The 14,063-nt window shown below is 45.3% G+C and overlaps 1 protein-coding gene across 13 annotated transcripts in view; it reads left to right on the top strand.

Annotated features, from left to right (window-relative positions):
- Positions 1 to 14,063, top strand: part of SH3KBP1 (SH3 domain containing kinase binding protein 1) — a 332,004-nt gene that overhangs the window by 263,820 nt on the left and 54,121 nt on the right. For all 13 annotated transcript variants that reach the window (XM_060407724.1, XM_027963245.3, XM_060407720.1 and 10 more), the window contains one exon: positions 4,506 to 4,613. In XM_060407724.1, the coding sequence (XP_060263707.1) occupies positions 4,506 to 4,613 (108 nt within the window). The remainder of the gene's footprint in view (positions 1 to 4,505; positions 4,614 to 14,063) is intronic.

Here is a 14,063-nt window from a genome sequence, read left to right as displayed (position 1 = left end):
AAATAAGATTCCTTGTTTCTATGGAGCTTTCCATTTTTGAGAACTTTGTTACTCAAAGTTTTCAACCAGTAGCATTGACATCACTTGGGAACCTGTTAAAATGCTGAATCTCTGACCAGCCCCAGACTTATTGAATCCAAATTGTCATCTTCACATGATCCACACAAGGACAGTGTACACATTTGAGCAGCCTTAGTCTAAATAATTGATTCTCAGACTGCACACTGGAAGGACGCAGGGACCTTTAAAAGGCACTGATTTCTCAGTCTCAACCCCCACCCCCAGGATTTATAGTTTAATTGGTGTGGGGTATTAGCCCCAAGTGATTCTAAATGTGCAGCCAGCTTAAAGAAACACGGCTCTAAGAGTTTGCTTTGCGCTCTGGACCAAATGGAGCCCCACATGAGGTTGCAGCCAGGTTTTACAGTTTATAAGCCAGGTGGCAAGTTGGTCTTTAAACATTTGAAGTTCTTACACAGGAGGCAGACAGAGCAGGACTCACTGGTGACTCCTGCCGCCAGCTTGGATGTCAGAGGGCACCTCTAAGCTGGTCCCTAGTGGGAGAGCTGTGCGCCCCCTTGTCGTCGCTAATCTAGCCTAGCACTGCTGCCTGTCTCTCAGTGCAGTCGTGATTCGCCGTGCCCGCCTCTTTCACTTGGCTCTGAGCTTGGGAGCCCCATAAGGTCACGATGACGTTCTTTCCCCCCTGAATTCCTCTCCTGTCCTGCATGTTTTAGGTCCTAATTAAATAAATTGAATTCGCTGCTGTTTCACACTTCTGGAAATAGAGCCCTCAGACAAATAATTCTCTCTTCATCTCTGCCACCAAAAGCCTCATTCTTCTGTCTGGTTTGTTGAAGAGGACTTATTTTCACTTCTCAGTTTGCTGTCAGAATTTTTCCTGTTTCCCTTAAATTAGCTTCTATTGCTAGGGGGAAAAAAGTCTCAGTTCTCTAAATCTCGCTCCCACTGCAGGCATCTTGACCCTGTGGCTATTTTCTGTCCTGCTGCAGATGCCCTTTTCATTTTTCTCAGTATTCTAAGTCATGATGTCAGTTTTCTTTTTTCAGTGTACTTATCCATGAACCTTGTGTTTGTTCTTATACCGGTCAGAATGATTAGACACACTGTGTTCCACCTTCATGCTTCCCCTCTCATACCTTGAATTGCACAGCGATTAGCACTATTCATGGTTTCCTTAAAAAGCAGAACCCAGATGAGCCATCCGAGCTATTCATCACTGATGGGAGGTATCATAAATATACTGTCATATGCACTGTTTTTCCCTGTAGGCGTACATAAGTTCTGAAGTTATTCTGAATATGCTTTTGCTTATTAAAATGTTCTTTATTGTTTTTCTGGCATGCAAAACCGAAAGCTTCATTACAGTGGTTCTTCGGTTACTGATTGCATAAGACTAATGGGAAGCTTGGATTTGCACCATTTAGAAAGTTTTAAAAAGCCTTCAAAAGAAAGACAGCACTAAACAATATTTGAGTGCCTTTTACAGACCTAAGTCTGTATCAGATGATCTGAAATGAACGTGGAGAAAAATTCAGCCCTCATGTAAGCAAACCCTTCACACATGAAAAGATCTAAGATTATTGGAAAAGCTGTTAATGATTCTTTTCTCTTTGGTACCAGAGCTCGTGGTTGATACAGTTATCAAAAAAAGGACCTTGTATGTTATGTGAGTGCTAGTGTGCATGTGTGTGTTTCACACACATCTCTAAGCTACCCGGAGTTAGGGATCATGTTCTTTTGCATGTTTAATGTTTGGTGCCTACAGAATGAACTGACATATATTTTATATGTAATAGTTGTTTGTTAAATGGAATATCATGAAATGCAAATTAACACAGTTCTGAGTGTTAGAGAAAAGACAAAAGCTTTCATTATAGTCACTTTCCTACAGGTGAGTTTCAAGTTGGGTTTTGAAGATGACAAGAACTTGTCCAGAAAAAAACAAGAGAAAAAAATATATATGCCAAGCATTTCCTCAGAAACAGAGGCTCTGGATTTAAAGACTTAATTTTCAAGGATTAGGAGTAAAGAATTTCCACCCCTACTCCTTCATGAGTTTTCCTGATACTGTTGAGGACATAATGGTTTCTCAGAGATGGAAGAAACTCACAACCCATCAAATTCTGCTTCCACAACCCCTGTTCATGAATCCATTATTTCGGACTGATGCTAGATTGCTCAGGGAGTGATGTGACATGGGCAGGACCAAAACACTTAGCTCAGCTTCACATTGTCATTTTCCACGAAAGATAAGCATTCTTTCAGATTTAAGTTTTTTGAACCTTGTTTTATTCTGAGTAAATCTGCACTTGATGCTTCAAGAGTCTTTGTCTAAGGATGTTGCTTGGGACTAGAATTTATGGGGTGATGTAGGACCCACTTCCCAAACCTATGTTCTCTTCTAAAGAGTCGGTCTATCCCTGTAACAGTTACCCCTGTGGGAAGAGACAATGGTGAGCATTTACTTCTCACCTGAGGTGGACTCTGCCGTAACTTACATAGAATCCTCACAGCTTGGGGCAGATAGAGACTATCTTGTCCTGCAGTAATCCTAGTCTTGGACTGAGGGAGATCACAGAACTCGGGATTAGAAAGAGCCTTCATTGATTCCAGAAATCCTTATTATATGTGGCATTGGTCTGGGGGTATGATGGTGAAAAATTCAGCTGTGTTTCTCTCTTTGCTGGACTGGATGCTCTAGCAAGGCACACATGAGTCACATAAGCCAGGGCCTCCCAGGGCTCAGTGCCAGGCCTGAGGCCAGCTGCACATCTGCTGCTTGAGCCTGCCTGAGCCCTCCTCCAGCCCCACCAGTATCGTGAAGGACCATGAGTGTGTCTCTGTGAGCTCTGAGCAGGAATTCCTTTCTCAAGCATTTATTTTAAAAGCATTTTTCTGGGGGAAAGCCTTTGCCCATTTGGGTTTTTAGCTGGAAGCTGTCGATCACAGTCTGAGAATTGTCAATGACATGTGCTGACAGTGGTGCATATGTTGTACATACACAGGGAAGGATTAAATGCCCAAGTGAGGAGGTTGACAACAGGCTGGTAGGTCTTGGATTGGGGTGGGAGAGGTGGAATTGGACCCAGAGAACAAATACGAGATTTATTATCGAACTAGAGAAGATCAAACTCCCCACCCCATGCCCCCCACTGAGGATGGGGAAACCTGCAGGTGGTTCTCTGGCATGAGGCTGAGTGCCTGGAAGCGCCATGGGCCCATTAGGCTCGGGATGGGAGCTTGTGAAGGCTACGCTGAGCTCTGTCCCCAAGAAATGGCACAGAGTAGGCACTCAAACGTTCGACAAGTGTATGAACATAATAGGATTTATTCCAAGGGAAGCAGGTTTGATCTGGGAGAATGAATAGATTTCTTCTTTCATTTAGTGAGCAAACACTAAGCTCTGGAGGGTGGGGAGAAGGGCTTTTCATGATGATGACTGTGCCCCCTCAACACGGGGAGGAAAAGGTGCATTAATGAGCTTGCACAGAGTGGGATTTTTCTCCCACTTGGCTGACTGTCACCCAGCCCTTCTTAATTTCAACAAGCTTTGTGACAGGCTAATCAAAGAGAACATTTGTGTGTGTGATGTTTTCTAACCCACATTTGCAGTTAATGAAATATTTTCATTATGTTAAAATGAAGAAAATATATTTTCTCCTATCTTTAAGAGAGGGAAAAAGATCTTATTGCTCTCAGTCAGTTCACTCACTCAGTCATGCCCAACTCTCTACAACCCTATGGACTGCAGCTCATCAAGCCTCCTGTCCATCGCCAACTCCCAGAATTTACTCAAACCCATGTCCATTGAGTCGGTGATGCCATCCAACCATCTTATCCTCTGTCATCCCTTTCTCCTCCCACCTTCAGTCTTTCCCAGCATCAGGGTCTTTTCCACTGAGTCAGCTCTTCACATCAGGTGGCCAAAGTATTGCAGTTTCAGCTTCAGCATCAGTCCTTCCAATGAATATTCAGGACTGATCTCCTTTAGGATGGACTGGTTTGATCTCCTTGCAGTCCAAGGGACTCTCAAGAGTCTTCTCCAACACCACAGTTCAAAAGCATCAGTTCCTTGGTGCTCGGCTTTCTTTATGGTCCAACTCTCACACTCATACATGACCACTGGAAAAGCCATAGCTTTGACTAGATGGACCTTTGTTGGTAAAGCAATGTCTCTGCTTTTTAATATGCTATCTAGGTTGGTCATAACTTTTCTTCCGAGGAGCAAGCATCTTTTAATTTCATGGCTGCAGTCACCATCTGCAGGGCCTCTAAAAGCCGCACTGGGTTTCGAGTCCCAGCTGGCAGCTCTCGGACACCGGAGCTTTTGTCCTCCCATCCAACTTTGGCGTTTGTACTATTGAGTCTTAGGAACCATTGATGGCTGCCTCAAGGAAAGCACTTCCATCTCTCTAAAAGGGGTGTCAGAGCTCTCCGTGAGGTGCTTGCCCCCTTTCTCACTCTGCTCTCCTGTTTCCTAGGACTGCATCGACGTGGGCTGGTGGGAAGGAGAACTGAACGGCAGACGAGGAGTGTTTCCTGACAACTTCGTCAAGTTGCTGCCACCTGACTTTGAGAAGGAGGGAAACGTAAGTCTCTGCGGCTCGGCTCTCAGCACACCGCCTGCTGTCAGAGTTGCGGCCTCCGTGATGGGCTGGGCGCGGGGTGAGGACATCTGTTGTTGAAGAGCCCCGGCATTTTAGTCTGATGGACCGGCTGCCCCATACCTAGTGTGTGTGAACAGGTCTGTTACCTTCCGCAGACCCCAGTTTCCTCATCAGAGAGCCTTCTTCTAGGGTCGTTGTGTGACTAGACAAGATGATGTGTGCAAAGCACTTGGTTTGGTACCTGGAGCGTTTCAGCAACCAAATAAATGACAGAAACCCTTGGGGGCTCCATTGGAAAGTGGATGGCCTGTATCCTGCATGGTGTGTCCTTGGGTGGTGACATGACTAATGTGGAAGTGGCTGAAGCCGAGGATGCAGGATGAGGCTTACTGATCTTCCCAACTCTGTATCTGTGTACACACATTTGGCCAGGTGTACACGTGTGTGGGCTCCTTAGTGGCTCGGTAGTAAAGAACCCACCTGCCAATGCAGGGGGCATGAGTTCGATCCCTGGGTTGGGAAGATGCCTTGGAGTAGGAAATGGCAATCAGCTCCAGTATTCTTGCCTGGGAAATTCCATGGACAGAAGAGCCTGGTGGGCTACAGTTCATGGGGTCGCAAAGAGTTGGACATAACTTAGCAACTAAACAACAACAAATACACACGCATGCCCATTGTGTGTGTGTGTGTGTGTGTGTGTGTGTGTGTGTGTGTATCCCTCTGATATGTACTTTCTCTTTCTTTGTGAGAACCCATTTTTACAATGCTGTGGTTTAAATGAGCCAGTCCATCTTTGTTTGCCTCGTGGCAAGCATGTTGTTTCTCTAATGACACTCTAACAGGAAATGTTGAAAAGTTAGAAGCACTTTACATTCTAAGAGGAATGTAAAGAGGAATTCCACAGTGATTTGGTCTATTTGGCCTTTTCCAAGCTGTTCTTCAGCTCAGAGCTCTTGGCTCAGGCTTTCTCCTGCCTTCTGCCCACTTTTTCTGGCCTGTGTTCTCTTCATGCCCATGGGGGCTCTATTACTGGACCATAAACTTTGACCCATCACATTCCCATGGAATTGAGGTTCGGGGAAGGTAGCTACAATACTAGTGGGTTGATTACCAAGGATACTAAACAGCATTGGTGGTGTATACACTGCTTAGATGGATGGATATGATTGTTCAAGGAGCCAGATGGTGTTTGTACCCACCAAGATTATGGCCTGTAGATTGGTTTGAACAAACGGCTACACCTTTTAGGCTTTTTCATGGCTGGCTGTCTTGTTTAGCTGAAGGATGCTTGGTTCCACATCTGTATTCTCTCTGGGAATTAAGTTTGAGGTTCAGAGAATTCTGCTTCCCAGTGTTTTCTAGATCCTTGAGACACTGCTGGTCTGGGGACCACACTTTGTCAGCCTTACCTGGAGCTTGTTAAAAATGCTTGAACCTCACCCTAGACCTGTGCATCAGAACCCATGTTTTCTTAAGATCCTCAGGTGGTCTGTTTCCACATTATGATTTGGGAAGCTCTGGTGTAGATGCGGGTGTCTGTCTAAGTGATGACAACCCACCTTCTAGTTTCGAACCGTATTTTAGGAGGAGAATAAATTCATAGAACAGAGAAGGGCTCGCCATTCAGTAGACGTCTCCCACCAAGCAAAATCATTTGAGCCATTTTTATTGATAATGGTTGTAGTGGTGGGTTATCGGCTAACAGAATTCATCCCTGAGGAAGAAAAAGACACTAGCCCTTGGCAGTATCTGTATAGTAAATGTTTAAAACTGTAAGACACAGGAAGGAGGTTTGGCAGACATTTGTAGAACGTGGTTGTGACTCTAGCCTGCAGCATTGAATAGACTGGAACTTGAACCCTGGCCCTGTCACTTAATTGTTCTGTTCAAGATCAGCTCATTGACTGTTTCCTCAATATCTCTGGATTCTGCATCTATGGATTCAATCAACCTTGGGTTGAAAATACTAAACAATAAATTTCAGGAAGTTCCTAAAGGTAAAGCTTAGATGTCTTGAATTTGCTGTGTAGTGACAATTATACACATAGCATTTACAACCATTTATATAGCGTTGACTTTGTATTAGATATTATAAGTAATCTAGAGATAACTTAAAGTATAGTGGAGGATGTGCATAGGTTATATGCAAATACTTTCCCATTTTATATGAGGGACTTGGACATCTGTGGATTTTTGCTCTCTGCAGGGTTCCTGGAACCAATCTCCCATGAATACTGAGTGACAACTGTCTTCTCATCTATTAAATTGCAGGAATAATCATACCGACCTTGTTAAATTGTTGAGAAGATTAACCAAAATGACACATATGAATTCCTTAGCACAGCACCTGGTCCTTTGCGAATACCCCATACATATTAACTATTCCAGTCTGTGTAATTACTATTAGCACAAGTGTGAGAAGACTCCAGCTAAAACTGCAACAGTGGTAGAAATCTGACCCCAGTTCATCACATCAGCACAGAGTTAGCTTGGTGTCTTGGTGAGCTTCCCTGGGGATCCCAATGCATCTAAGAACTTTGATGAATAGCCTTTAAAAAGAAATCTGGTGCTTTATGTATGTGTAGAGACAAGCGAGTACAGGATGGCATAATCTTCATGTCTTTTTGCATATTTGGTGGGCATCTGCTGCCTGGCAGTGATGTTTTATGTTTATTCATTCATCTTCTCTGTATCTGTTGGGTTCCTTCCTTAGACAGGCTGCCATACTGGTTGATGGAAGTGAAGAAGACTCACATGGCCGCTGTCCTTGTGAGCTTAGGGTTGGGTGGCAGGGGACCACCCAGACTACCTGTTTGAGCCTGATAAAGGGTGTTCACATCCAAAGCACTTGGATGCCAAGGCCTCCATGTTGACACCTCTCTCTCTGGCTAAAGGATCTTAGCAAGCTCGCCATCCTACCAGACTTTTGACACATTCTTGATTCTGACTGAGGTAGTATGGTTTTGAATGCTGAGGTAAAATCTGTATAAATAGTTTAACAAATGGACAAAGCCTATGGTTGCCTACCTTGTGGCACCCTGCCTTCTAGTCCCCAGTCATATTTTATGGGGCAATAAATTCGCTCAAGTGAGAGTCCATGGCATACTTTTCTAGAAGCGCTGCTCTGTTACATAAAGTATTGCAGGAGGACTCCTGCTGAGAGAGTGAAGCTGTCAGTGATGAGTGGATTCGGCTTGCTCACTGAGGCATGCATGCTATTGGGGGCCCATGGGCATCTTTCCCACCCCAGACAGGCAGCCACCATCTCTCTGATAGGTCTTTTACCTTTGTTCCTAAGAAGCAGAAAACTCAATTTTAGGGAAACAATAGTTATACCTGTCAGACAAAGTAATAGCCACAGCTGAGAAGTGATTGTATAATGTGACATTTAACTTTTAGAAGATTCAAAGTATTACATCCTTTTCACCCCCTCTGACCTATAAAACCTACCAACCAGCTTTGCACTGGTTGTTACACCAGCCTTCATTACTGCACCCAGAGTGTTGGTGAGTTGGTGACAGCGTGACTGGAGACAGGGCTGTCGTGTGCGGAGTTGACTGTGTAAAGATGATTAGAATCATTAACACGAATGCACGATGTGAATGACAGAGCCTGCAACATGATTCTGCCATCGGATTCAGCAGATGTCATCTTGTCTTGCCAGTGGCTGGGGTTGCAGTCACTCACCCAGAAAAGAGGACGATGTGCGATGATTAGGGTAGACAGCCGCACACAGCATTTATTCAACGGCAGACCTCTTGAATCAGTAGGCATCAGCAACGCCTTCTGACAAGGCTGGCGTATTTTCTTCTGGGGTGTGGATTCAGGTGGTTACTCCTGGGCCTTTTGGAACTCCTGGAAGTCTTTCTTTCAGAGGGTTCTCTCGCACCGGGCTTGCAAAGACTCTGGGGCTTTTCCCTAAGACATTTCTGAGAGCACCGGTCAATCTCCGGGTGCATATTTTGGAGCAATTATATAAGCTGTTTATAAGAGAACCTAGATTCAGTGGCTGCCTGTTTGTTTTGAGCCTCAACAGGAAAATTGAATATCAGAATGGAAAGATTAAATGTTCTGAGAGCTCTGATGAAGGGTCGTGCATGCTCTGTTGTTAGGACTGAGGGAAAGCAGGGAACTTAGACTCCCTGAACTGCAGAAACATCTTCATCATTAAAAATAACAACAACAATAATAATAAAGATAGAACAGGTATCCTGAAAGGTAATGTTTCTGAAAGATAGTGTTTTAAGAAAGTCTCGGGATCCAGTTCTTCTAAGAGAAAATGTTCTGATCACCAGACAATGGTACTGTACTTCTCTGCATGGATTTGGGGGCTCATGAGCTTGTGCCATGTCGAGAATTAGGATGTTGCTGAGAAGCCCAGAGGCATTGCCCTAGTGGAGGGTCTGCCTCTCGGCCTCAGGGACACAGAACCCTACCCTTAAAGAGTTTGAAGGGTACCTGTGACTGTGATGCAAACTTACATTGGCAAACTCACAGAGACTTACTCAGGGAGCAGACTGGCAGCTTACTAATCATGACGAGAACTGAAATATCAGCCCATCTGGAGCACGTGGGTCTGCCTGCCCTGGGCATTTGCTCCCTGTGGGCCTGATTCCTTAAAATCCAGATTCTATAGGAAACCACATTTGTTTGGTACTTTCCAGGAGAGCACAGAATGAAAAGAAAAGGAGCTAGTTACTTTCACAAAGGGTCTTAGAGTTGTAGCTTGAGGTCCCTCAGGCACCAGGGGGCAGGGTGAGCCAAGGGAACTGGGTGTTAAGTTCAGTTCAGCAAAGCCTAGATAATGCTGGCGAGAGTCCCACACTTGTGGCCCCCGCAGCTCTCCATTTTTCTCTGTTTTCATGGCTGATTGGATACTTCCCATCCATCATCCATCTTTGGACACACAGTGGTACAATCAAGTGGGTTTCCCACCTTCTCCATTACAATTGAGTGCCAACCTTAGGATGGTTTGGTGGGAGTTTTGTAGGTTTCAAAGTTTTATAGGAAAGGATCTCTCTTGCTTGATTCCCATGATGGATCATCTCTCTAGGTGACTTTGGTGGTTTAACTTGGACCACATTCTCTTTACCAAGTTCTCAGGAGGCCCCTTACCTTAGCTCCCGTCATCTCATAATCTAGTTTACAACACTATCCTCGGCCAGAATTTTCTTTATTCCTAGTCATGAGCTTCATCCTTTTGAGAACCACTATCCTTTCTAATTTCTGAAGTTGCCTAATGAATTCTTTGTTTCTTTTTAGTCTTCCAAAAAGAAATATGTGCTTATTAATAAGCAGCATGATGAATAAAACTTGCCTTTGACATTATTTGTCTGTGCATTTGATTTTCTGGGTAATGTTACCTGCAGAGAAGGGGATCATTGAGGTGTTGATGTTGCCCCAGTGATAATGATGGCCTAATGACAAAACCCCAGCTGAGTTTCTCTGACGTGGCCTGGGTGGCACCCTTCTTCCTTCTCTGTTGGTGCTTACAGCTTTTGTTCTCCCAGCTGAGCAGCTCATTCAGTATACTCTTGCCTGAAGTGATTCTTTCTCATCATGCCATCTGGACTATAATCTCTTTGAAGGCAGACCCCATGTCCCAAGCTTCACCTTCATAGGGTCTAACAGTATGTGTCTTAGTCAGGTCAGGCTGCTATAACAGATACCATAGACTAGGTGGTTTATAAACAACAGAAATTCCTTTCTCACAGTTCTGGAGGCTAGGAAGTCCAAGATTTGGCATCTGTTGAGGGCTCCCTTGCTGGTTCATCGATAACTGTCTTCTTGCTGTGTCCTCGTGTGGTGAAAGGGGTGAGGGAGCTTTCTGGGGTCTGCTTTTTAAGGGCACTAATCTCATTCATGAGAGCTCCACCCTCATGACTAATCTCTTCCCAAAGGCCACATCTCCAAATACCACCACACTGGGGGGTAGGTTTCAGCAGAAGAATTTTGCGTTCATTCAATGGGCAAATATTCACTCCTTAGGAGCATGGTTAATATACATTTGGCACTAAGGAATGCCTTGTCTTTTGGTCACTTGGTGACAAGTTGTACCTTCCCTTTCTTCTGCCCCATCCTCCTCCTAGCTGCTCTCCATGACAGTATGAGAGAGGAGGAAGAGTAGAGGGAGGGGCAGGGAAAGCCAGGTCCTTTGTCAGATTTCTCTTTTCCATACAAAGCGGGGACCAGATCCACCATGCAGTTGTGAGGTCTGGCCATGGAATCAAAGCATCACTTTCCAGGTGGGATAGATAGAGTGAGGAGGCAAGCCAAGGGGTTGAATTGAGAGCACCTTAAGGAGAAACCGAACACCAAAGCCTGGGTGACTACCCAGCAGGCTGACAATCTGGATGAGCCCAGCCAAGAGGCAGACTGTGGATATAGGCCACCGGCCCAGAGGCCAAGAAGAGGAAACTTGAGAGAGACTCTCCAGAGAGCAGGTTTTGTGGTAGCTCTCGGGGATCTCCTGTGGGGGAACTCTGTAGGGTACAGAGGGGCAGAGCCCCAGATGCACTCATCAAAAGTGTTGTCAATCCACCAGGGACAGGAGAAGAAAGGGCAGAGTGAAGGCTTCTATGTGTTTCTAGAGCCATGAGGGGTACACTGATCAGGAGCTGTGTATTTGTGTCCCCTATCCAGCCTTACATGCAGACACCTCCAGAAAACTTAGCCAGGGGCCTGGAGGAGGGCTTCCTTCAGTCTCAAAGTCAGGCTGAAATTGGCTTCCACAACCTTACCATCTCCCGCTGACAAAGAGCCCTGAAGGGCACCCAGCCATCAGGAGTCCACTCCTCTGGTTACTTTCAGCAAGTTGTGTGTGTGGGGCCAGAACTCTGAAGACAAAATGGCTTGTGAAGCATAGTGACAAATCACAGTTCTTGCCCAGGAGGATGGTTGGGACTGGCCAGACTTGCCACACAAAGGCAGAATCAATGATGAAATCCTTCAGCAGGAAGCAAAACTTGGCTTCCTGCTGTCTTCACTCCAGAACACCCAAATCTGTTTCCTTCCTGGTCATAATAGGAAGAAATGAAATCTGATTCATATATCCTTTGAAGGATGGTCTTTGCTTCTGTGTCCAAGCCACACAGGCACACACACACATGGGCCTGTATGCCCTGCACATATGAAGACCAGGAAAGGCATTCTTCTCTCCTGGAAATTAAAAGATGTTGGCTCATTGACTTTCTGAGGAATATTTTCACATTGGTTCTTTTTTTAATGAATTGCCACAGTCTGGACAACGAGAGATGTATTTTAGCTCCTGTTAACATGGCTGTTAACCTGGCCCCTCTGGGCCTGAGTTTCCTCAGCTTAAAGGAGACCTTCAGATCACTCAGAGCTCTGACATCCTCTGTTCTTAGCACCAACCTGCCAGTTGAGCAGGATGACACCACCTGGGCTTGGAGCTGGAGTGTTTTATTTTCACTATGGAGGGAAGAGAATAAATAGAACGAGTGCCTCTAAAAAACTCATGACTTAAAATACTTGACTGAGTTGAAAGGCTGTTTCTGTCTGTGCACCTACAGGAGCTAGTTAATGCTGGTAAACACAATAGAGAAAGCGTTGACCTACTGCTTATCCTGGAAAATCAATTATGTCTTTTTATTTGAGAATCATGAACTCTTGTGATGAATTTTCTACTACCACCAATTTACCCACTCTGCCTTCTCAGTTCTCACTGCCCTGTCTTCTTGTGGCATTCAAAGAAAACATCATTGTCAGCTCATATGAATACTTTAGTCATCATTTGGGGGGGTAGTCTAGAGCTACAGGGAACCCTGGTTTTGTTTAGAATTAGCTTCAGAGACATCTCCTTTGAAAAAATGTGGCATCATTTCTCATGGAAGAAGGCAGGAAGGCTAAGTTTGATGGAATCAGGGAGTGAAGTCAATCAAAGAAGAAAAAAACAGGACAACTTGTAAACCTCCTCTGCTCCCAAGCAAAGCAGGCACCTGGCCAGCGTCAATCAGGCTTGGTGGATACAAGACAGACAGCTCGCCAACTGCTCCTTCCTTTCCAAACTGCCCCACCTGCCTCCGCAGCTGCCAGGGTTCCTGATACCACCTTATACCCCTGTCTCCTTCCTCTGCCCTTGAGCAGGCACTTGGCATGACTGCTCTCCACACACTGTCAGGGAGCACAGTCCTTCCTGTCCCCTCTCTTGGTGTTCCTCTGCCCTGCCCTGTCACATTTCATGTGTCTGTTCCATGCCAAATCTGACACAACACTAAGGGTTTCTTTTTCGTTTGCACAGTAATCTTGGAAAATATGATGACTTGTAATTGTCTTTTTTTATCTGAGGCCCTGTGGTTTGAGGCCAGGTCGCTGGGGGAACGGCCTCAGCAAGAGAAGGCTCATGCGAAATTGGTTCGAAAAATGTTCCAACAACTGAGAGTGAGGAAGCCGTTCAGGGGGTGGGCATGGTTGGGGCTGGGCTGGGAAGAATTGGGCCAGAGGGTGTTGGCAGTTTCGTGCATAAGAAATGACTCTGATCTGGAGGTAAAGGAAGGTTAATTGGCAGGGTTTCAACGATAAGTTCATTCGGTAAACACATATCTGTCCCCAGTCTCATTTCTACAAAGACAGAGAGAGAAGGGGAAGGGAAAGGAGCCAGGGTAGAGAACTGGAAGGGGCTGACAACAGGGGAGAGAGCAGTAAGCCCTGGGAATGGAACACATTGGACTGGTGGAGGGCCTGCCCCCATGCAGAGGAGACCTTGCAGCATCCTTCTTTCTTTATTTTTATAATGAAGTTTGGACGCATGTAGACAGTACAGAAAAATGCTAAGGAAGCACACATATGCACTCATAATCCTACAAGAGATCAGCATTATAGATTTCTGTCTTTCCAGTCTTTTTCACATTCTGAATGCATTGTAACATAGTTGAGCTCATACTCTAGCTGCAATTCGATACCCCTTTTTCCCTCCTTAATGTTAACATACCACAGTTCCTTGTGCTTTTCTAAACTCTGTGTGGTTTATGGCCGTGAGATGGTTTGTCTGTGGATGCCCTCTGGCAGCATGGCCACTGCACAGGGGTTAAGAGCATGCCTACAGGGCAGATAGCCCTGGCCTAGAGTCTTGGCCCCCTGTCCCGTTTACTAGCCTGGTGACTTTGGGAAATGACTTTATCTCTTGCAGCCTCAATTATATCATCTGAAAATGGGCATAATAATATCACTCCTTACAGAGTTGTCATGAGGCTTGGATGAGATGGTGCTTACTGATTCTCTCCATTTGTGAAACCACCTCCTCCTAAGAGGGAAGTAATAATATTATCTCCATTTTACAGATGAGAGCTTTCATCTAGGTGAGGTCACTTGCCCAGGGTCCACGGGTAAAAATGAAAAGAGCCAAGCTGTGTAATGACGGCCACATTCTGAAGCCCCGCCTCTTGCCCACCATGTTATACTCTTACTCAGGGT

Source organism: Ovis aries, chromosome X, assembly GCF_016772045.2.
Source record: "Ovis aries strain OAR_USU_Benz2616 breed Rambouillet chromosome X, ARS-UI_Ramb_v3.0, whole genome shotgun sequence".
In the NCBI taxonomy this organism is placed as follows: Eukaryota; Metazoa; Chordata; class Mammalia; order Artiodactyla; family Bovidae; genus Ovis; species Ovis aries.
The sequence above is the reverse complement of the archived record's forward strand: the minus strand, read 5'-3'. Positions and strand labels throughout refer to the sequence as shown.